At 40.7% G+C, this 25,419-nt stretch overlaps 1 protein-coding gene across 2 annotated transcripts in view; it reads right to left on the bottom strand.

Moving 5' to 3' along the window:
• Nucleotides 1-25,419, bottom strand: part of LOC121640829 (zeta-sarcoglycan-like) — a 45,827-nt gene that overhangs the window by 17,527 nt on the left and 2,881 nt on the right. For both annotated transcript variants that reach the window (XR_006010581.1, XM_041986716.1), the window contains exons 2-3: nt 14,384-14,578; nt 10,783-10,884 (exon numbers count right to left, since the gene is read on the bottom strand). Coding sequence is in view for 1 of the 2 variants with exons in the window: in XM_041986716.1 (XP_041842650.1) it covers nt 10,783-10,884; nt 14,384-14,578 (297 nt within the window). In the remaining variant the exon portion in view is untranslated. The remainder of the gene's footprint in view (nt 1-10,782; nt 10,885-14,383; nt 14,579-25,419) is intronic.

Below are 25,419 nucleotides of genomic sequence, written 5' to 3'. Positions count from 1 at the left end.
TATCTTACAATGTTAAGCTCACATCCCAGCATTTAAAGTTGTGTTAATTGTAAATTTTAGTGACATTTACAGGCATTTAGTTTCCAATTTGAGCTCATAATTGTGCTCCTATGCAGTCTCAGTTTCAGCTAACTTCTTTCTTTCCTTTAGAGATGCCAATTATTATCTCAAGTGTATAATTATCTCAACTTTCTCCAACCTTGCAGAGGTCATTTAGTTCATTTTCATTCCCTTGCGTACTCCTTTCAAATATCTAGGCACATCATAAACAAGTTCACCAGGAAGCACAGCATCATCAAAAAAAGAGAGCATTCTTAATTTGAATTATGCCTTCAAAGAGTTTATAGGTCTTAAACGGTTTCCTAAGGGGACCATGTCTGAGAAGCTCTTGCTCTCCTAAACACTTCCCTGGGATGAAATAAAAGGATTTTTAGTCACTGTGCCTCTTGCGGAAGGTCAAGTGCAGATCAGAGTGAAAGCACATAAATAGAGCCTGCTGCTGTAGGTGCAGTGGGCCCCATCAGACTGAAAAATTACCACTGCTGCTATAAGGCAAAGGATGCTTTCCTGCATACAATGAAGAACACCACAGCCGAATGCAAGAGCCTGATGCACTGCTTCAGTCAAACAGTATTAAGGAAAGCAGTCTTATGTGATGCCACTACTTTCCTGTGTGTGAATGTAAAATAAAATGTAGACATTTAAAGCAAAGATAAGAGACACTGTTCAGGGTTTAACAGTAATCCTTAGCAAGTATTTGCATACATATAATCAAATTAAAATTATATTTGCACCACGCTAAAAGCTCATTTCCATACTGAAACAAAATGCCATGCTTTAAAAATGCATTTTTTATTATTACATTTTAATATTGCCATTCAAATGCTTGTGCGATACAATAGCATGCCGGTTGACCTATTTACATTTTTTTCTTTTATTAAAATGCTCCTTTTGCAAAAGTGGAAAACCACCAGCCAAACAAATTCAGCCAATTTCTGCAGTTCACCTTGTGTACTGTTTACATATGAAAAATGTGTTGTGAATGTCATGAGCGCCATGTGCTTATTTATTCATTGACTGCTGGCTGCACACAGAATTACCCCTTGGGGACAATAAAGTTTGCCATACCAAACTAGTTTGCAGGTTTCACTCTGCAACGAGCAGATGTTTTAAGCTGTTTTCAGCAGGTATGAATTTAAAAACAGTGTTTAAGATCTTCTTTGACACTTATTGAATGCAAGTAGGTAAGACTGAGTGAAGGAGAAGTTTCCCTCCAATAAAGTTACACCTGCATCTGCTGCTATTTATAGATCAGTCAGACTCCCTGAAGACAATGATGAGAGCCAGCAGTCAAAACAGCACAGATTTGATTAACTGCATCTGGGCACTGCGTTGCGTCATGTCATACAATTTTTTAGACAGTTTAGTTTTTATATGTAAAGCAAAGGTGCACTTTTCTCTTTCCCTTATAATTTTAATACTTTTAAAATGATTTATTTGTTACATATTATAATAAATATTTTCCACATAATTGTAACATAATTTGTAATTAGTAAAAGGTAAATGTTTTCACTTAAGAAAAAACACTTTAAAATGTAATTGTTTAATAAAGCGATTGAAGAGGTTCTTTGTTTGGATGTAGTGTTCCTAAGGAAGTGAAAGGTAGTGATGTTACATGGACTTCTGGCTGGAGAGGGTCAAAGATATTCAGACAGAATCATTTTTACAGTCAAAATGAGACCTAACCCACCAAACACCAGATGTCCATGGACCTTGTTTTATAGCTAAATTTAGTCAGTCCATCGAGGCCTTTAACCCAAAAAAGATGCTTAAAGTTGGGCTGTGTTTAGACATCTGACACGGACCACATTTAGACCAATGATAACCTGAGCTAGGCACCGTTAATGACTTTTGGGCAAAATCTGATTAATACTATCTGCTGCAGGTACCACACTAACTCCTTATTATGACCTAATATAACTCGACTTAAATAAAGTTTACTTATCCTTTTAAAACAGAGAATGGAAAAGCTGAAGAACAATTTCTAAAGGTAAATGGGTGTCATATAAAGTCTCGGGGGAAAAAATGTGAAATAAAGAATTAAGTGGGTTTCAGGAAAATCCTATTTTCAAATCTATTTTTGTATATTTATTTAGTTGAAAATGGATAATTAGATTTTTCTCTTTAAAACAAACTTAATTCAGCCTCAGATCACATGCCCACAGCAACTTAATTTCCAGCATATGATACTGTATTTTACATTCCCAGAATATTCAGAATTTTTTCACAGTTAAATTTCACCATGTGAAACAAAAAAAGGTTTGTCAAGTATTTCAAATGTTTCATATTAAGTGAAATGTTTTTGTGTTGACTCATTTGCTGAAAAAGCCTTAAAAGGACATTTTTTCTTTGTCGTGAAGTGTATGGCCTCACCTAGCACGATTAGGCCAGCTGCATGGGGGTGCAGTAGTTAGCACTGTTGTCTTATAGAAAATCGCTGGTTTGAGCCTTGGCTAAGTTGTGTGTGTCCACATGTTCTAGTGATGTGTGGGTTCTCTCTGGATTAATTGGGGGTTGTGAAATTCCCTCATCTCTCTGTGATGGAATGGTGACTGCTTCAGGATAGGTTTTGCAAAAACAATAATAATGTTGATTAGAAGTTGGGCAAAGCAGACTTGTGCTGGGTGAGAAGATATGCAGAAATCTTAGTTATTGTGCATTCCTGGCTTTCTCTATGTCCACCTGCAGTTTGCAACAATGGGCTTTCACAATATGCAATCAAATTAAAAGCCAAAGCTGCAGGATACACACTCCACTTGCTGATTTTTCTTTCTGTACACATTTACACTGAAAAGTAGTCTGCGAAATCAGCCTTTGTTGTTCTTAGCATAAATTAGCATAAATTGTGTCTTAATGGTCCGTGACTGAAATTCATTCAAATACATCAATTTATAAAAACACACATACGCAACCAAACCTAATGGACTTACCACTCACATAATTCACAGCAGCTCATACATCTCATTTGATCACACTTGGTCCTAAAACAACAGCATACATTATTACCCTGATACATGTACAAAAAGGAAGCAGTACTGAAATAAGTGACTTAATCCAAGAAAGATTTTTTTTCCTCAGGGCATTTTTTAGATGTATGAAGACAATCTGCTGAAAATGAAAACAATGCATTTTTCTCAAACAAGATAATGGTTAATTGTTCCAGAAGAAATATTGCTTCTAACATGTTCTACTTAAACCTGTTTATACCAATACAATTTGGCAAATGGATGTATAGGGATGTATAGTGGGATGGACCATTTCCAAGACACACACAAATCCTAAGAGGAACAAAAAACTAAACAATTTCCGTCCATCATTTGTCAGACAGATCAGCAGGCGTACAGCTCAAAACTGCATTAAAAAGAGGCCAGTGTTAATTACACATGTTAAAACAATCAGAACACTGAGTCTGCAGTCCAAAGTCCTGACAATGAAACGTCAAGCAGAAGAATACACAATCCCCATAATCTGATGTGTAAAGGAACAATAGGTTTTAATTTTTCAAGTGTCTCAACTCTGCAAATGAAAATTTCCTGCTAAAGGCATATGTTTACAGTTGAATAAGGGCCCGTCCACACAGAGCCGAATTGCAGTAAAAACGCATAAGTATTTTAGCAATCCATCCTTTCATCCCCACGAAACCTCCATGAAACCGAACATGTCTGAAACCAGGTAGCAAGGTGGATAGGTCTGAAACCTCCATCGTCTGTGTTCCGTGAGGACAGCGTAACCACACAACTGGAGGATATGACATCATTGTGATGAACACACACCGATTCCCAATTCACGCCTTCCCGAATTTTTTTTGCTTTGTAGTCCAGTGTTACTCAAACCAATGTTTCTCTTTTGCCTCGCAGGGAATCCTCAGCCATCTTCTCCTCTCTTCTTCTAATGTGAGCTTCCTGCAAAACGCAGTGAGCCTTTATGTGTGCACACACTACGTCTTGTTCTAGTTTTGAAGTGTTACTCTTTAATCATCATAGCACCCCCCCAGCCTTGTAGTATGAACTGCAGCAGTTTCGTGGGGATGGTGAAGCCTTTCTCCTAGTTTTAGCCACCACTTTCACACCTGAACCAGCTTTGGAGCCGTGTGGACATAGCCTAAGATCATTACAGCCATCTAGGCTAAAACATTGCAACATACAGTGGATAAGAAAAGGAAAACATCATCTGACACTGGACCTGATAGGCATTGGTATCACATTGTGAGAAACGCAGTATTGTATGTGTTTGTTTTTATATACACTGCCTGGCCAAAAACAGAAAAAGCTGCCACCTGGAGCCTCTAAGCAATTATGTACGAGCCTCCTATTGGATAATTACTGAATGGGCAATCGTCTTTCAGAAGTTATTTTCACCCCAACTAATGAAGCTTCTCATTTCTTCAACAACCATGTTGCGAGATGCATACCGTGGTTGTGGAAAAGATGTTAGTCTGTTTAAGATCATTGGCATGCATCAAGCAGAGAAAACATCTAAGGAGATAGCAGAAATTATTAAAACTAAGTTAAAAACTATCCAATGCTTTAATAAAACTGGTGGGGAACCATCATCTTCCAGGAAGAAATATGGCTGGAAAAAAAATCCTGAATGATAGTAATCGGCGATCACGTAAACATTTGGGTAAAAATCAAATCAATGAAAAACAACAGTAGAACTCAGGGCTATGTTTACATGTTAAAGTAAGAACCACACACACAAGGCCAAGGGAACTCAAGAGACTGTGGACTGAACAGCTGTGCAACCATAAGAAATCTACTAATCAGTGAGGCTAGCTGGAGAAAAAGGTTTCAATTTGCTAGGGAGCATAAAGATTGGACTCTGGAGCAATTGAAAATGGTTATGTGGTCCGACGAGTCCAGATTTACCCTGTTCCAGAGCGATGGGCGCATCTGGGTAGGAAGAAAGGCATCATGTCTAGTGCCTACTGTAAAAGCCTGTGGGGGCAGTGCTATGATCTGGGGTAGCTGCAGGTCAAGGTTCAGCAACATTATGTGCCCAATTAAGAAGGTCAGCTAGGGCGGGGGTTCTGGGCTCTGGTGCCTGGGGGTGGTCCCCCTCCCTCTGAGGTGGTGGGGTTCGTATGTGCCGGGGGTCTGGGCCTGCCCGGATGTCCTGCCATGGTGAGGGTTGGTGCATGCCCTGGTGTCTGGTTGCCGCCCTGGGACCCAGGGTATGGCCCAGGGACAGGAAGGGTGTAGGGGTTTGAAGGAGGGCTGAGTGGGATTCGGGGGATTATAGGGGGAGGTGCTGGGGTGTGAGACAGGGATGCTTGTATGTTGTGTGTGTGTCAATGCTTTGGATGATGTTTGTGTGGGTTTGGGGGTATGTTTGCGTGTGTGCGTATGCATGTGCTAGGATGAGTGGGAGTGTGTAAGATCATAGGTGAGTAGATGGGGTGGGGAGGGATGACATGACCCTGTGGGGGGGCCTGGGTGGGCCTGGGGGTGGTGCGCCGTGGATCTGGGGTCTCCTGCTATTCTCCTTCAGCTCCTCTCCTTCCCCCTTGGATGTCTGGTGGGTGGGTGTCTTCTGGGGTCGGTGGCGGCTCATTGGCTGCAGTCGCTGCGTGGCCTGGTCGTGGGGGGCGGCTGCCTCTGGCCTGTCTTGCCCTGGGGGGCCTCCTGGGGAACGAGGGTGCCTAGTGCTGCTGGCAGCTCACCATCCGAAAGGGAGGGTCTCTTCCCTTCGGACTTACATCGCTGGACCCCTCTTCTTCCCCGCTCTCTCTATCTCTCACATACACACATAGACACATACACACACACACACACACACATAAGGATTTGGGAGGCATGCACGTTATGCGGGGTGTATTCGGGGGCCACCCAAGTGGCTTCCTTAGCTGCACCCTGTGGCGACTTGCCTCTCGGTTTAAATTACACTTAGAAATCAAAACACCAACACAACACACAAACAACTTCTGGGGGGCGTGTCATTCGGTGCATGGAGGGCGGGACTACTAACATGACCTTGCTCCAAGCACAATATGGTCACTGCCCCCCAGTTTTACTTGCAAAAAACACACTCACCACAAACAGTTGTTACGACCCACTTTTCAGGGGTATGAGGAAGGGTGTAACAAAAGAAACGTTGGCCAGGTATTAAAAGGAAAGCAGGTACGTTTATTGTTGAAAACGGAACAGGAAGAACGAAATCATCTGGTGGCAATTAACGAATGCTGGGGTTAACGAAGCTGCTCAAACAAATGAACAAAACAAAACCACTCTTAAATCAAAACCAGCCAGTTGAAAACGAAATCAAAGTTATCTATTACAGGGGAAAGTAAACTGGCTTACTAAGCTAATAACCGTGAGGAGGCAGCTCCAATAAACTAAAAAGGAAATACGTGTAACGGGAGTATCTAGCCCAGCATACACTAGTTTTAACACTGACTAACTGAAACTCTTGCCTTAATCAAAACGTGGTGTAACAACAACAGAAAGCGAAGCCAAAAGGGCTTGAGGTTTATATACATATATCCAAGGGTATCACAACAATCAAAACTCTTACTAAATCAAAATAAATAATCCAAGACAAACACAAGCCTATAGCCTAGCTATACAACACTAGCCACCAATTCAACGACACAGATTCACTAGGACACCAACGCCGTAATTCCGAAGGCCGGGAGCAGACTGCCTGTGCCAACAGTTGCTCCCCGAATGAACTGGGACTTCAGGCTTTATTTCCTGGAGGGCGCCTTCAGGAGCTGTGATTGGTCCAACAGGTTCCAATAGGAACGGAGAAGGCGGCGGTGTGTCCATTCCAACCAATCCCAGGCAGGCACCAAGAGCAGAGGTTTGCACCAAGGATTGGAGTCAGGTGGTGGCAATAATCAGCTGACGTAACACTCCCCCCATGAGCGGGGAGGAGAAGGAGGACAATGGGGACACCTCACACCCCTCTTCCCAGGGGAGGTGGTTGCCCTGGGGGCTGGAAACTGGGGTGTTTGCGCTGATTAGAGGCTGCTGATCTTGGGGGATGCCCGGTCGGCCGCATCTGGGTGAGAGGTGATGGGGGGTGGGTGGGGATGGCAGTGAGGGCCAGATCTGGGGCTCGCCATTCTCTGGTCCGCCGGGGATGTCTCCCACAGGGCATGGCGGGAGGGGGGGGGGGGGAGTGAGAGTGGGAGGGTTGTATGCTGTGTGAGTGTTTATATTGTGTGGGTGGGGGTGAGGAGGCATGTATGTGTTAGGATGAGCGGGAGTGTGCAAGGATTTAGGTGTGTGAATGTGTTTCTGTGTGTGTTTGGGGCGGGGTTAAGTGCACTTGTGGGGGCGGGACCTGGGCGGGGTGGGTCTGGGCTCTGCCGCTGTCCCCATCCTCTCATTACCCATTAGGCATGTGGGGGGGTGGGTACCTTCTGGGGTCAGTGGCGGCTTATTGGCTGCGGTCCCTGTATGGCCAGGTCGTGGGGGGAGGCCTCTCCTGGCCTGTCTTGACCTGGGGGACCTCCTGGGGAGCGGGGGTGCCTAATGCCACTAGAGGCTCAACATCCAGAGGGAAGCAAACTTCCCTCTGCACTTACATCCCCAGACCCCTCTTATTTCCCGCTCTCTCTCTCTCTCACACACACACACACACACACACACACACACACACACACACACACACACACACACACACACACACACGTAGGGAGTTGGGAGGCGTGTATGCCATGCGGGGTGGAGCGGAGGGGGCCATTCAGTGGTCTCCTTGGATGCACCCCATGGCGACTCGCCTCTCAGTTTTAATTGCACCTAGACACCAAAACACAAGAAACACAACACACAAACAACACCTGGGGGGCATGTCATGCGGTGCATGTCAGGCAGGGCCACTTAGGTGGCCCAGCTCTCGGCTCATTGCCGTCACTGCCCCTTTTGCAAACAACACACACTACATAAACAGTCAGCAGTGGGGAGGGAGAGGGTATTGGGGACCTCTCACACCCCTGTTCCCCCTGGGTGTAGCCGGGGGCGAGCGGGGGGAGGTGGTTGCCCCAGGGGCCAGGTCCTGGGGTGGCTCCGCTGGTGGGCTGCTGGATCTGTGGGTGCTGTGGGTGCTGGGGCTCGCTGTCCTCTTGTCCGCCTGGTGGGTGGGGCATGTTATGTTATGTGTGACATGACTGTGTGATGGTGAGTGCTTGTGGGTAAGGCACAGGGGAGGGTGTGAGTGTGGGGTTATATGGGGTGCAGATTGGAGTAGGTGGGGGGAGGGGGTCGATGGCGCCCTGGTTCCTGAGGTGTGCAGCTGGAACATCGAGGTGTGTGCTGGCCTACTGGCCAGTTGTCTGGGGGGGCCTGGTCCTCCTAGGCATGGTGCGGGCCTTCTGCTTTTGGGGGGGTGGGGTGGCCACCTCTGGGCTCCTGGGACCCTGGGCCATTCGCTTGGGCTGTCCTGGTTGGCCGGTCCCTGGTGGGGCCGGTGGCTGCCGATCTTGGCCCACCGGGACCTGTGCCCCATGACCGTGGGGGGCTCTTGCTGGGGCTCTCCTCTGCTGCCCTTCGGGTGGGGCTCGAGTCGTCTTCGTGGTGGGGTAGCTTGGGTTAGTCCGCCGGGTCTGCCGCTGAGGGTCCGGGTCTCTGGGATGCCCTGGTCTGCCTCTGACCTCCGTAGAGGCGTGGTCGCATTTGCACGATCTCACTCATCACTCTTCATCACTGATCACTCCTTATTCCTCATGCTCTGCATGCTGACTAAGTCACTGAGTTGTCCAGTGGGTTTTTATACTAAGAGATAATTCTTTTTTTTATTTTTCCTGTCAGTTAGTATCTGGTCGCTGTTATGCTACTTTCATGATATGTCTTTTTGATTTGGTTGTTATTTAAAAACTCTTAATGACTAGCAGCTCTGGTTTTTTTTGTGTGTGTGTTTGTTTTCGTTCTTGTTTTTTGTAAAAGTTGTAGGAAATTTTCTGGTGTGTTCATGTACAGGTGTAACAGTTTGTTGTCTGGTGATGGTGTGGATTGAAGGGTCGTTTCCTTCTGTCTGTGATGTTTTTGTCTCCTTTCTTCTTCCCCTTTTGCATCTTTTTGCTATTTTCCATCTTTTTCTGTCCCCTCCGGTCAGGTCCAGCAAGATTACATAAATTCCGTGATTCAAAGTAAATAAATAAATTAATTAATTAATCAGATTATCAAGAGGAGCCTTACCCATAGGCCTCCCCTTGGCAGAGCAAATTTGTTCAGCACGATACAGCAACCAGATTATCATTTTGCTTGCTATGATGTTGGACAGGACAAGTTAAAAAAAAAAAAAAAACGGTCAGCTAACTACCTGAATATGCCGAATGACCAGGTTATTCCATCAATGGATTTTCTTTTCTTCCCTTAAGCCACATGCATATTCCAAGATGACAATGTCAGGTTTCATCAGACTCAGATTGTGAGAGAGTGGTTCAAGGAGCATGAGATTGACCATCACAGGGTCCAGATCCGAAAGCCATTTAGAGTCTTTGGCATGTGCTGGAGAAGCCTTTAATTATTGATAAAAACTCAAAACCTCCCTTACGATTTAAATTGAGTTTTGCAGCTGCAGCTTGGACAAAAATACTATAGTTACTTTTATTTTGCATCATCTAGTGTTGTAATGGCTTACCGATAAAAATGGTGGCCATCAGTCTGAAGAACAGGATAGTGCATAGTTGTGTTACGTCCACAGTCATAATCCCTGTTCTCTGTCTTGACATATTTCCTCAGGTGAAATATACTGATTGACCCATTGCAAATTTTGTCCTGTAAATAGCTCTGAAAAATAAGAAGGCCTTGCCCAGCACTGTCTGTAAAACAAGAAAGTAAAAACATCTGCAGGTACTATTGTACCGAGAAGTGAAATAATGGCTTTCTCCATTGTTCAGATACTACGGTCACAGTTTTTTTTTTTTTTTTTACTTTTTATTACAAATTTTCCACTTAATTGGCCACTTAGCTCTAACTAAAACATCAAAGAGCAAGAATAGTCAATTCCAAGTTTTTTTTAAACTCTTCTGTGGCAAATTGTTCCCACTATCAAGCCACTTTCTCCATTAACAGCCCTCTAAATTCAAATTAACCGGGAACCTTAGCTTCTAGTGCTTGAAATTGCTTTCTGCCCCATGCCTAATCACTGAAAAGAGATCAGATGATCCAACCGAGAGTCTGATGTGTGCGGGAGAAGGAAATCTGGATCAACTTTTTGCTAGAGCTGTGTTAGATAATCTACTAAACATTAAAGTAGTGGGAGAGAGGGGAAGAATTGTAAGGAGGAAATTTATTGTGGGGGCTTGATTGGAAGGAAGAGGGAGACTTGGGTCTCCCTGTGATCATCTGTAATCTTTTAAAGGTTGTATGTGGCCTGAGAAGAGCTGAGGGGCAGCCTATTATCCATCTCCTGGCGATGGGAGGTCTTGATAGCGCACTGTTGGAGGAAAGCAGGAAATGAGGCGGTGGATAAGGAGGGAGGAGGTAACAGACCGAGAGGGGAAACTAATCTCTCTAATCTAGGAGCAAATATAAGGTAACATCAAAGTACTGTCAAGTCTGGACTCAGAAGAGAGCTGGCCTTTGTTGTTAATGAATTGATAATAACTTCTTTCAACAATGAAAGATCAATACTTGTCTGCAGCTTTGGAGAGACCATCCTGAAAAAGAGTTTTTCACATGTGTTGCAGTCAATGCTAGTTATTCTAAGTTCATCAGTATTGAGTAGTAATCACCCGGAAACTTCAAGGTGATGAAACGAGTAAGAACAACTCACCCCTCTGGACTGGATCTCATTCACATAAAGAGGCAACTGAAACTCGCTGACTCCCTCCAAGTGAATCCCATCCTGGTTCAGCTGGAGGTTTCCCATTCCATCCTGAAACATAATAATGATCATCAGTGATGTTGTGATGAGTTGTACAAATCTTTTTCAAAGGATTACTTCTTCATAACAACAAACAATTGCTCTGATTAGACTGCATTTTAAAAGAGCAGGATCTGCTGCTAGCAGACAGGCTGGCAGACAAGCAGCACTGAGTGACAGTTAAGAAGCAGGACATGACATCGAGGTGACAGTGCTATAGACACTCAGCCTGACAGTGACAGCCTGCCTTCCGTGGGAGGCCACCGAGGAGAAACAAGTAAATGTAGAAGCTGTGGAAATTATGAGATTATTCAAGCAGATGGTATAGGAATTAATCAGATTCATGATCAGTCAGATTTGCAGGAGTTGACTTAATATTGATATAAAAGTAACCATTATGATTATTATTAGTGGTTGCTGTAGTAATGGTAGTATCACCCATTTTTTCTTACCTGTTTAATATGACCTGAAAAATATGTTTAATAACAGCAAGATGTTGAAAGCAGAAGCATCATAAAAGCAGTGAAATAAACTTGCATTAGACAAGGTGTTACAACTGTTAACAGTACATAAGGGTGTGCGATGAGTCTAACTAAATCAAGGAAGTTTAGAAAGTCTGCCATGGTCAAAGCAGACTTTGGGAGACAATGAGCCTGTCAAAGAGGTAGCGTACATAACTGATGACATTGAAAACTACTGAATTATGTTCATGTGTGCTGCTCAAGGGTTCAGCCATTGTATGCTTCTGAATCACCACCATGGTTTACAGGGATTCTTAATAAAAATGGGCCCATCAGTAAGATAAATTAGTTCTACATGTGCATTTTTTGTGCAATGACATGTCTGCTGTGAAAATGGATGTTAAGTATTATATGGACACCTGAGACTTTGAAAAACAGCACATCTTTTAGTGGTAACATGTAAGGTCATGCAAAAAAAGACACATTTCAATTCCAAATTGCTACATGTCAGCCCATATTTAAATGAATAATAATAAATAAAACAACAACAACAACAATAATAATAATAATAATAATAATAATAATAATAATAATAATAATAATAATGCCGTCGTTATCAGGTTTTAAAATTATATGAACTTAACCTTGGATGTTAAACACAATATTTCCAAGTGGAAAACATTTTAAACAGTTGCTAATTGTCTCAGTGGTGCATGTCCAAGAAAGTTTACCTTAAGACTTTGCAATACTTTGAAACTGCAAAACCCCAAGAGCTGAATCTCAAATTCGCCAAGCCTCTGTTAGTATATTAATTGCTGAAGTTAATGATAATACAATTAGAAAAAGGTAAACCAAGTATGACTGTTTAAGAAGGGTTACCAGGAGAAAGTCTCTTTTCTCTAAAAAAGAAGACAGCAGCACAACTTTAGTTTGCAAAGTTGCATATCATAAATATACCACAAGACCTTGGGAACTACCTCCTTTGGACAGACTAAACCAAAGTGGGGATGTTTGGTCATAATGAACACCACCACATTAGTGAAAACAAAACACAGCATTTGGTGGAGGAGGGGTGATAATTTGGGCTTGTTATGCTGACACCTTGTAGTCACTGAAGTATCAATAAACTTCTCTACATACCAAATATTTTAGAGTCAGATTTGAGGCCATCTGTCTGCCAGCTAAAGCTTGGCTGAAACTGTGTCATGCGACAGGACAGTAATGCCAACCTTTTCAGCTTCTCTATTAGATTATACTTTTTCTACATTAGCTTGATGATTTTACATGTAAAAGTAATTTGTTCTTTTAACAGAAAATACAAATTAAAAGAAAATAATATCTAATTTAATACATCATGAATGATTCTGCTACAAAATGACCTATTTTCTCCCTCTTATCAATTCAGGGCATGATTGTGTTTGCAGATAATTCAGCTGAAATAAGACAGGATTAAGTCTAACTATAGCACAGGGAAGGAGGTGTAGTGTGAGGACAGCTATGAATTGTAAGGTCAGATCAGCCTGAAGATGAGCTGAATGAGTCCATTGAGCCAGTAGTACAAATGGGTGGAGATAGTGAAATAAAGAGGCATAGCAACAGCAGGGTGAGCTCCATCATACATGAGAACAGGGACTGGGAACAAACAGAAGAACAAAATCAAAGGATTGCAGAAGTAGGGTGGGGCAGAGTGGAGGTCTTAGTAAGTCAGCAAACAGATGTTACAGTCACTACTGTGTTGGAGTGGAAGTGATGTAGTGGATACGAATAGTCCTGTGGGAGATGAGCTCAAGATCTTTCCCAGGTACCTTTTTGAGCCTCAATAAATAAAAAGTTGAAGTTCCATATTTTTCCAGAAAACCGTCACAGGGTGTTTCGAGAGAAGCATAAAGCCAAACACAACATTCAAGCCATTTCTTTACCAAGCAAGACTGAATTTTTATGTTGATGTGTAACCAAAGAGCTTTTTTAAAGCTACCAGGTCACTTGTACCAAGTGCAAAATGAGAGGTTAAAGTTGACATAGACATTACTCCTAATATTCAGGTATATGTTAGTTGTTGTAAACTTTTCCTGTCTAAGATTATTATCGAGGCTTTTTTCTTCTAGGTCCTGAGAGATTTGGAGCATCAAAGTGAATTAAAACAACACCTACAGCACTGATAACATCTCATGACACAGACTGATGGGAGGAGAAGAAGTAAAGGAGTGATATCAATAGTCAGGAGACATCTGAGCCACTGAGAGGGAATTGCTACCATCAGGAGACAGTTGACAAAATGGTAAATTGTGTGCATTCTCCCTGAAAATCTAACAGGGGCTCACAGCATTTGCCTGTTTTGTTTTTGTTTGCGATAAACACATTTCCGTGTCAGACAGACCAGCTGCCAGGTCTTTTCTAGGTTTTCATAAAACAAAAATGAGACAAAGCATACAACATAAAAGATACTGCCTAGAACTCATTTCACAAAAACACTTTTCATCAGCTCTTTTTGACCTGGAATTACAAGTGTGTCATTTTACCTTTTAAGGACATAATGCACACTAACATTTTTCATTTCTTCTGTTTTAATTTTTTAGAAAAATATTGGGGAAAAAAACAAATATTGGGGTTAAAGCCAGTAATTTAGGTTTAACCTTTTAAAAGTTTATAGATATGAGGAGAAATTAATTCTTCATTGTGTTGCACACAATTCCTAACTCCACTGCATAGATTAATCATAAAATGTGATCTGATATTTACGAGATTAACACAGCGCTCTTAACTTAAAACACATAACAAAATCTACGAAGTATAAAAAGTCAGAGACCCCTCGGCAGCATTGACATTATTATGCTCTTCTTGTAGCTTCAGATCAGTGTAGCAAAGCTTTCACGGGAGGCTTTCAGAGTTTTGCCTGCTCTTGTATTTTACCCAGTAACAGTGTGGCATGGATCCAATTGTTGCTTTGCATATTTGTTCTTCACTTTAATGGTGAGAACAGTTATGTTTCACTTGTAAGCAACATCCCAGCCAAGCAGACTGCAGTATTTTGGATGATGTACTGAACTCACCACTGAAAAATTCATGACCTTTATGATCCAGACAGTAAGGGCCAGGTTAACTATCATGGTGACCAGCAGCAGGAGCAGGAAGAAATAGAGGCATCGTTTTCTCCAGCCGTATAGACCCACTTGGTAGACAGCATCACAGCCAGGTCGCTGAAGGTGCAGGGACTGCGATGCAAGAATAAACTGCTCCTGGGTAATCTGGAAAACAAACAAGCAGAGCAACCTTTATGTTTGCTAGCTGTCCAGGATTTATTTAATTCTCACAGAGGCAATTTTATGTTGTAAGTGGCTGTTACCTTGCAAGCACAATAAAGAAATAACTTCTATTTTATTTTTTAACGTTCTGCCTTAAAGGTCCCGTATTATACAATTTTTCAACGATTTCATATGGGTGTCAGAGATCCAGCAACATTATTATAAGTTTATTACTAAATTATTATTACAAATTCAGCCTTGGTTCTTAATTTCAGCCATTCCAAATGTGGCTTTTGTGAGTTCTAATGAGAAGGGGCCGTTTCTGTGTCTGAACCTTTAAATGTTCATGAGTGGTGCCTGTCCACTCCCCTCTCTGGGAGAGGATCTGGCTTTCGCTGGCGCCCGCTCTTTGATTTTAAAAGAGCAGACTCAGCTAGCCGGGGGCGGGTCAATGACAGTATCCACTACCGGGGACAGTGGTTATTTCCCTTCGTGAGGTCAAAAGGGAAAGATCTCAGACTCACCTGTTTGAGCACACATTCGCTAAAAAGTGGAGCAAGCGAGAGACGAGACACAATTTTTTCATTTTTTGGCCTCATACACAGGCTATGAGGACACATATGACTGTTAGAAAACCTTTAGAAAGTGAATTTTGCATAATATGGGACCTTTAACAGTAGGAGTAATAGATGAGAGGCTAGCATGATCGTCAGCTGCGCTACTAAAGCCTGAAACATGCATGTTATGTAAGTTAATGATGGGGAATGGGGACTTTTTAACTGGGAAACATATGAACTTCTTAAACACAAATTACTAATTAGGGAAACTTTTATTTTACATTGCTGCTTCTTTTGTAAATACATACTGGAAACTGCAATTTAACAATCGGCTCAGTAGCAGAGTAATCAACTCAAAAAAAAAAATCACCATTTAGCTGGTTATTTTACTAAGGAAAAAAAACATAAACTGAGAGTGCCCATTCTTTAAACGTGGTTCATTCATCTGCAAAGAAGGGAGATTACAAGTGAGTTAATAACTGGCCCAGAAGTGAAAATGCTCCTAAATAGCACACACTTCTTTAAGTCAATTAATATAAATCTGCAGCCACATCTGGATACTAATGAGCTAGTCAAAGTGATTAATGCAAGTTAAAATATTGGAAAACAAAGTCCTTGAACTTTCCTATTGCAGTTATGTTCTTTACAACAACAAGCAATTTGTATGGATTTAATAACATGTCACAGCTTTGTTTTTGGTGCTAATTACATGTTGATATTTAGTTATCCCACTGCTTAAAAGGACAAAAAAGGACAGACATATTGAGTGACAGAATCCTGAAAGAGGCATGTTTACCTTTCTGCTCAGGCTGAAATCTTTACAATGCTACAACCCATTAAGCTTTCACAGGAAAACATTTTTTTGTGTACTGAGCTACCAGAATAATTCTAGTAACCAATATATCTCAAGATCAGATGATCTTACACCAAAGAGCACATTTTGCACAAATATCTGGTTCTGGTACTTAACATAGATCAAGCCAAATTTTCCAACAGCACAAATAGACAAAAAGTCAACTAGTGCTTATCAAAACAGCAAGTGTGAACCCGATGCACAGGAGTTTTGACTTGAAATCACAGAAACTGATGTCCATCAACTTCATTTGTTGGGGCAAGAGCGAGCAGTTGCTGTTCTCCAGCAGATCGTGACCACAAGCTGACAGTGTGAAACTCCCCATCAACGAGTGCAAGGCTGGCTGAGCTCTTAACTGTTCCACTCAGCTGTTGTTAGGATGAATTTATACCAAGTTGGGTACAACAGTGAACTGCACATATACAAATTAGGAGAAAGCATTTGAACCTATAAACAAACACGAAATGTCAAGTAGCACCTGAATGTTTTGTTAAGATTTTCAGCAGTTCCACAAGTGATCAAAATAATCTCTCATGTTTGTGTAAAAATCAAGTGTGACACACACATCCATAACTGATACAACTGTGCACATTTTCCCCATGAGTATCTTAGATATGTAATTCATGCATAAGCTGAAAGTTAAGCCCCACATGCTTTATTCACACTTAGCATACAATTAGCATAAGACACTGATGGCAAGTATTGTTAAATTGTAGTTTTTTTTTTTTTTTGACAGGGTCTCATTAGCTGTTGCAGAGGTAGAGGCGACTTTTTAGCTCAGCAAGCTGAAGACGTTTTCTAAGACAGGCTAAATTAACTGACCAAGATTAAAATTGAAAAATATCAACTACTACTATATATCCTGTAGACCCACTGAGTCATTAGTACAGGTGAGGTTTTAGTTAACATACAGAAGAAGCAGTGCAACACATTTCTTATAAGAGCCACGACTCTTGTGAAGCCTTAGTGTTGTTGCAACAAATCAATATTTTTCTTGAAAGGGTGAGTGGTTGATGAATTTTAGTCATTATAAAAGCAGAAACACATAAGCCTATTTCGTGAAACTGTGCAGCACTGCATCAGAGAGTGTGTGGTTTAGTGGCAAAAAGGTGGTTGCCAGAAATAGGCAAATAATCCTTCAGGCTTTTCTTGAATTCATGGAAACAGCTCCATTATCACACATTAACCAAATGCAAAATGCTTTACAGCTCGTGATCATTTCATTGAAGGCTACTAAAAAGCTCAAATAGAACAAAACTAATTCAGAGCTACGTCTATATGTGGTGAAAAATTAATTTTGCACTGTAACATTGAATAAACAGCAGGAAAAACTCTGAAAGTTATTGATGGATTGATAAATAATGAAAACAGCCATCAGCTACAGCCCTGGATTTTTATGCTAAATACAACTGGTCAAACTTTGGCAAACAACTCTGAAAGAACAAAATCAATAATTGTGAAGTATCTTAAAAAATCTCATGTCAAATTACTTAATATTATTCTATCCCTATAACCATCCATCCATTTTCTATTCCCACTTTATCGTATTCAGGGTCATGTGGGGGCTGTAGCTTATTCCAGCTGATATCAGGACAGAAGCAGAACAGACTGGACATGTCGCCTGTCCATCACACAGACAAATGACACAAACAACCCATGCATGCTTGCAAGTTTTTGGACTGTGGAACAAAGCCAGAGTACCCGGAAAAAACACATCTCTGTATTAAATATAAGTCGTTTAAAATTGTATTAATCTTGCTAGATATAACGTTTGGGCTGTCAATACCAAACCCCTTACCATCACTGACATTATTCCTTGACTAGATCAGTCCTGTTCAAACAACATCTAAACAGCTGATATTATACAGATTTCTAACAACAATCTTCCACAAGCTTACCTCAGCTAAACTTCATCCTCTCTTTGAAAGACTGTTTTCACGCATGAACACTTCAGGTCACAAATGGAAGTGGTGGCAGATGTATCACAAATAGATGTTGCGACTTGGCAGCAAACACAAATGATCCACATCAATGGCCAGGAATGTCACCGATTCCAATTTAACCAGCGTTACAGCTGAGGGAATATAAGCTAAATATCAGCACACAGTGTAGGTTCACACAAGTTGTTTTCACAGTCATAACTTTCCATTATGTTGGTGTTGGCTTATGCACAACATAAAGCATAACAACAGACTCAGCTACAACCTAAAAGGCATTCATAAACATTCACATCACCAAGAAAAGACAGTTAAAAAAATATTTTGGCCCATGGCCCTACTGGTCAGATTCAGTCTATTTTCACTCCTCTGTTGCTAGGGGAAACTTTGGCACTTGTCATTTCTATGGTAACCCACTGTTTCCAACACTAGAGGCCCCTGTGTTGTCTTTGCCAGACTTTTAATACATATACTATGTTGGTCCAGATATGCCTCCTAAACTTTGATTATTCATAGAGCAAGTAAAACAGTGCATCGCAGCTACTGTCTTCCCAGCATGCATCTCACAGCACACTCACAAACATATTGGACTAGACTGATCAAGATGTCCAACTGCAACAGCTCTGGGAAAACTACTCTTGCTTTAACTAAACAAAACACCGGTAAACTGGAAAGCACACCACTCAATGGTAAGTCACATCTGTGTGCATGTGAGGTACATCACCTGAAGCAATTAATGATGTTAATATTTTTGATTTTAAGGATAAAGGAAGCATCAGCTGTGAGTTAAAGGTCACAGGCGCAGATGGACACTTACAACTGGCAAGTATAATACGAATATATGGGCCAATATACAATTCAAATCTTAATAATTGCTTTCTAAACTGTCTTTGATGTACAAAATACCAGCAACATCTTAAACCAAACATTAAAATTACATGAAAATGTTATGGTTCACATCCAATCATCTGAAGACCCGCACTGTAACTTTTGACTTTGGTTAGCAGAAAGGAATAAATAAAGCAAAGAGAATGCAAATGACAGACATGATAGTTACCATGAGAATGTAATCACAATAAGAAGTCTTTAACGTATAATAAACAGACTTTGCAGTATCAGACAAAGGAAATGAGATGCATTACATTTTTTTTAAGTTTATCAGTGATTCGAAATGTGGTGGTTGGAAACTCCCCCCCAAAAAAAGAAAAAAAAGAAGTTCATCAAGAGGTCCAAGATGATTTAGGTAGGATGCCAGAACAGTTTAAATCTTACTCTACAAGTGAATTTTTAGTAACATTTTAAGCCTTGTAGAGAAAAGTCCTATGAGAAGAGGTTGCAAGTAAAGATCTGATTGGGAACAGCCAGCGAACTGCCCATACATTCACAATGCTGTGCAACACATACAAAAGTGGTCTTCTGGTACTGAACCAAGCAAAGAGCTGGAGTCATTTATCACCCTCTTTCTTCCATCTGAAATGCCTGTTGTCAGAGACAAGTGTACATTTCCACTTTCTTTTGCTTTCCATCTTTAAAAACACATTGCCCTTGACAGACTAGAGCCTATACAGCTCTAACATTTGAAAATACAAACATTAAGGAGCTTGATTTACAGCTGGGTATCACCACTAATTTTCTGAATTGGTTGGATTCACAACAGCCTGAATCGATTCGATTAAATCCGATTCTATATTTATTCATTTACAGATATTATGTAACAACACTAATTTTTCTTGAATATTAAAGACATTCTTAGATGATTCTGTTTACATGACCATCAATTTCAGATATCTGGGAGTAATCAGATAACTGTAATATTCTGATATGACGCATCTACATGGACTGAAATATGATATCTGGAAGATCATTGCCTATGTTTACCGGTCAGCATTTCACCTAGGTCCGCAGCCAGAAATGCTGTGGTAAAAAAAACAAAAAAAACAAAGTCATGACAGAAATCTGTTGAAGTTTTAAAATGTCCTGATGAAGACCGTTTCATTCAGTCGAACCACTAAATATTCTTAAAGTTCAAATCTCAGACAAGGTGCTGACTTTAATAAAAGCTACATATACACATTTACACACCCACCCACACATACATATGTGTGTATGTATGTATGTATTTATGTATGCATGTATGTATTAGGGGTGGAACTCGGTTAAAAAAGGCTAAATTCTGAAGTGTCATTTAATGTACTGTAATACTGTAATAGTGTCAAAGTTTTGATATTTGTTCATGTTGACATTGTTTGGCTGTTCTGTGGATGTGGGAGGGGGGAATGGATGTGTGGTGCACGCAGTGGCATGTGGGAAGAGAGAGAGAGAGAAAAAAAAACAGTAAAAATGGTTGGCAGCGTGAGTTGTGGCTGAGACAGCTCTGTTATTGTCTTCTAAGAAATACCTGTTAAAGAGTTACGTTGTCTCTGTGAGTCATCCCTGCAGCAGTGGGCCATTACAGTACTTTAACTAACAGCTCCAGCTGTTGTTTAATTAAGAGTCTACAATAAGTTACAGTACTTTTAACTTCTTAAATATTTTCATCCACGCGCCTCATTAATAGGCATTAATATCTAACAGTAAGCCAGGGCAGGATCAGCCAGCAGTAGCTTCATTTTCAGTCTGGTCATGGAACACAGGTGAAGAGAGGAAAGGTAGTCCATTCAGAGGGCATCACACTATCAGAGGGCAGAATAACAGATGTTGGCATACCACAAGCAAATGGGAATTAGTAAGAAGCCACAAGAAAAGCTGCCACAGTCAAATATCTGGAATGAGTAAGTCCTGAGAAGTCAGCTCAGTGGCAAGAACAAGATCCGGGCAATTAACAGCTATGCCCTACCAGTGATTAGATACCCTGCTGGGATAATAAGCTGGCCAAAGGAGGAAGTTCAGACCACAGATGTTAAAACACAGAAGCTGTTCACCATGCATGGCAGGTTCCACCCCAAATCCAGTGTCCAGAGGCTGTACACTAAGCGCAAAGAGGGAGGCCGAGGACTAGTGAGCATCAGGGCCACTATCCAAGATGAAACACCCAAGCTCTATAAATACATCAGGAAGATGGCCCCAAGGGATGAAGCATTGAGTGAGTGTCTCACCATCATGGGAGGACAAGCTCCTGCATGGGATGTACCACCCACAGATTGCTGAAGTGGCAGATATGAACAACTCCTACCAATGGCTAGAGAGGGCTGGACTGAAGGACAGCACAGAGGTGTTAATCATGGCAGCACAGGAACAAGCCTTGAGTACCAGGACAATTGTGTGGTAGGCCCAGATCTACCACATCAGGCAGGACCCCAGGTGCAAGCTGTGCAAAGACGCCCCTGAAACAATGCAGCACATCACAGGATGGTGCAAGATACTGGCAGGGAAATAATACATGGAACGCCATAACCAAGTAGCCGGCATACTGTACAGAAACATCTGTGCAGAGTATGGACTGGAGACCCTTAGGTCACAATGGGAAACAACTCCCAAGCTGGTGGAGAATAAGAAGGCTAAGATCCTGTGGGATTTCCAGATACAGACCAACAAAATGGTGGTGTCCAGCCAACCAGACATTGTAATCATGGATAAGCAGCAAAGGAAAGCCGTAGTGATCGATGTAGCCATCCACAATGACGGAAATGTCAGGAAAAAGGAACACGAGAAACTGGAGAAATACCAAGGAATCAAAGAAGAGTTGGAGAAAACCTGGAAGAAGAAACAGTAGCACCAGTGGTCATTGGAGCTCTTGGGACCGTGTCCCCCACACTGGAGAAGTGGCTCCTACAGATACCTGGAGAAGCATCAGACATCTCCATCCAGAAGAGTGCAATCCTAGGAACAGCTAAGCTATGATACTGCATAGGACCCTCAAGCTCCCCGGACTCTGGTAGAGGACCCGAGCTTGAGATTAACAGCCACCTGCCTACCCATGAGAGATGGGAGGTTGGGTGAAGGAAGACTTTTTTTTTGTTGACATGACACGACTGCTGAGCCACTGCGTTGAAACACTGACACATTGAAAAAAGAGGTCCATCAACTGGCTGTCTGTGTGTGTTGAATTTGATGGGAAGAGTTGACAAGGCTTCATGACTGTCATGTGACTCCTTTTCTCATCTTTGACTCAGTATTTAATAAAAAATACGTTTTCATGCCTGTGTTACTGTTTTTATCAGTATTTGAAATGGGAGTGTAGGAGAAAAGGGTGTTTAAACAACCTGGATAGTGATTGTGTTACTGCATTAATAAAGTTGCATTAGAATAAATTTTTTAGACAAATGCTTGTGCAATTTTGTATGGTCTTATAGATTTTTATTTTTAAAAGTATCTCTTCGACGATGTTTGGCTTTAGTCTGCTCCTCTCCTGTTTTGGAGGTGCTATATGGCACTTGAATTCTGTGTTTGCTTTTAAACCATTGGTTGTATTGCTTTCACAGTATGAATTTCTTTATTTATTTTCTTTTTCTTTTTTTTTCTTTTTAAAGAGCAACGGTTGTTAACCAAAGGGAGCAGGTCAACTATTCCATTTTACTTTATGAAAAAAGCAAGTCTGATGTAATAAAAGTTTATATTTTTTAAACAAGTAAAATTTCTGTTTGTACATGTATGTTATAAATTCAAACTTAAGGCAAGGCAAGGCAAGGCAGTTTATTTGTATAGCACATTTCATGTACAGGACAATTCAAAGTGCTTTACATAAAACAAAGACATTACAGATATTTAGAATAGTAAAAGGCATCAACACATAATCAACACATAATCACAATAAAATAATAAATTACATTAAAATGATTAAAAGCAAGATAAGTTAAAAAAAAAAAAAAAAAAAAAAAAGTTACCGTGCAGATTTCATGCATAGGCGCATGAGAAAAGAAAAGTTTTTAACCTGGATTTAAAAATGTCTACATTTGGGGAAAGTTTAATCTCCACTGGCAGTTTGTTCCATTTGTTTGCAGCATAACAGCTAAATGCTGCTTCTCCATGTTTAGTCTGGACTCTGGCCTGGACTAGTTGACCAGAGTCTTTGGATCTAAGAGCTCTGCTAGGTTTATATTCTCTGAACATATCACAGATGTATTCTGGGCCTAAACCATTCTGGGATTTGTAAATGATCAGAAGGGTTTTAAAATCTATTCTGTGACTGACTGGAAGCCAGTGTAAAGATTTTAAAACTGGTGTGATGTGTTCAGATCTCTTAGTCCTGGTTAAAACTCTAGCAGCAGCGTTCTGGATGAGCTGCAGATGTTTAATGCTCTTTTTAGGAAGTCCTGTTAAAAGACCATTACAGTAATCCAGTCTACTGGAGATGAATGCATGGATGAGTTTCTCTTGGTCTTTCTGGAAGACTAAACTTTTAATTCTGTTGATGTTTCTGAGCTGGTAAAAAGCTGTCTTAGTGACAGCTTTGATGTGGCTGCTGAAAGTCAGATCTGAGTCTATCAACACTCCCAGGTTACGAACTTGGTTGGTAATTTTAAGAGCCCGAGTCTCCAGGTGTTTGCCAATGCTGACCCTCTTCTCTTTGCTACCAAACAGAATAATCTCAGTTTTGTCTTCATTTAATTGTAGGAAATTCTCCCTCATCCAGGTGTTTATTTGCTCCAGACACTGACACAATAAGTCTATTGGACTGCAGTCATCTGGTGACAGAGACACATAAAGTTGTGTATCATCTGCATAACTTTGATAACTAATGCTATAGTTTTGTAATGTTTTACCCAAAGGGAGCATATACAAGTTGAACAGAAGAGGTCCAAGGACTGACCCCTGGGGGACTCCACAAGTCATGGCCACTCGCTCGGATTCATAGCTGCCGATCGTAACAAAATAACTCCGGCCTTCTAAATGGGACCTGAACCAGTTAAGGACCGCTCCAGAAAGTCCAACCCAGTTTTCCAGCCTGTGCAACAGGATTCTGTGATCTACAGTATCAAACGCAGCACTGAGATCCAACAGAACCAGGACTGATACTTGACCAGAATCGGTATTCAACCTAATGTCATTTAACACTTTGACCAGAGCTGTTTCAGTGCTGTGATGAGGTCGGAAGCCGGACTGAAATTTATCAAGATTTCCACTTTCATTTAAAAAGTCATGAAGCTGGTGAAATACAACTTTTTCAATAATCTTGGAAATAAAAGAGAGGTTAGAGACAGGTCTATAGTTGTTCATTATAGAGGCGTCTAGAGTCCTTTTCTTAACAGGCGAATGTTTATTTCTAGACATAAATAACTTAAGAAACTTATAAAAACTTTTTAAAAGATCGCTTTACCTTTTATACTACATTTTAGTCAACTGAATCTACTGTAGTTTAGCTGACTTTATTATTATATTTAGTCATTTAAAACTAGACTAAAACTAATAGAATTAAGACTGCTAAATTATGATTAAAACTAAACATTTTAGTTAAAAGACTATGACAAAAAATAAATCAATTTGCTCAGATGGTGAGTAAAACATTTATTATATTGCTGTTTAAAACTTTTGGTTTTTGTATAGATGTCTAAAATACCATGAAATGTCTGGTCATGGTGACAATAACAAACATCTATTGGTGGTTGTTGTGAAGTTCTCAATGTTTTTTGTTAGCAGCTCCTTCACAATGTGATGTTGGACAGACATGAGGGCATTTGTTCTGTCCAAATGCTACTAGCTTCGCCTCATTTCTTTTTCTAGCTTTGACACTGGGGGTATCAATATAACTGTATGACACTGATATTTTTTTTTAATCAAAAACCGATGGAGAAAACTTAAAACTATGAAAAAAAAGTTGCACACTTCAACACGGACACTTGTATAATGCAGGGTTTATTTTCACCTGCAGGCTGTACACGGTCATGTTGTGATGTAGGTTTGCGCCTGTCCATAGGGAGATACGGACAATTTTGCCATTAGAGCTTCTAACTCAAAAATAATGCCAACAATCATTGGCAAAAATAAATTACAATGGCTTGGCAGAGTTCTGCACTCTGTGAGTGCTTCTAGTTTAATATGTTGCACAGTTCTTAACCCAATTTTAGTAGTTTGAGCAATCTCCTTAGATTTTTTCTTTGCATGATGAAACATATTAACATATTTTCCACAAAAACAGGATGTGTCCTCTCACACAACTGTTTGAGAAATGAGAATTTACTCGCTGCATCAGTTAGGGTTACTTGTTATCCAAAACATAATCAGCTGTTAATAGTGTATGATTTTACCTTACCTAATTAAAACTTGCTTTTAAAAGTCTTTCTTTTTCTATTGAATATAAATATTCTACACACACACAAAAAAAAGGATCACAGCTAAAAGATTGGAATTGAGCACTGAGCAGCAGTGTGAATGCAAAGTGTCTTTAATCCACATGAAAGTGAGTGCTTCGTGAGAGCTTTCTGTGATGAAAGTATCTAAATACTGTATGGTTTCCTGCAAACATATAAAATGTCAGCAGATTAGCATCAGCACGTGTATCTGAAATGTACTTATGAGTTAACATCTACAGTACATGCAATTTCTATTAATAGAAACTAA

Source organism: Melanotaenia boesemani, chromosome 5 (assembly GCF_017639745.1).
Source record: "Melanotaenia boesemani isolate fMelBoe1 chromosome 5, fMelBoe1.pri, whole genome shotgun sequence".
Taxonomy (NCBI): domain Eukaryota; kingdom Metazoa; phylum Chordata; class Actinopteri; order Atheriniformes; family Melanotaeniidae; genus Melanotaenia; species Melanotaenia boesemani.
The sequence above is the reverse complement of the archived record's forward strand: the minus strand, read 5'-3'. Positions and strand labels throughout refer to the sequence as shown.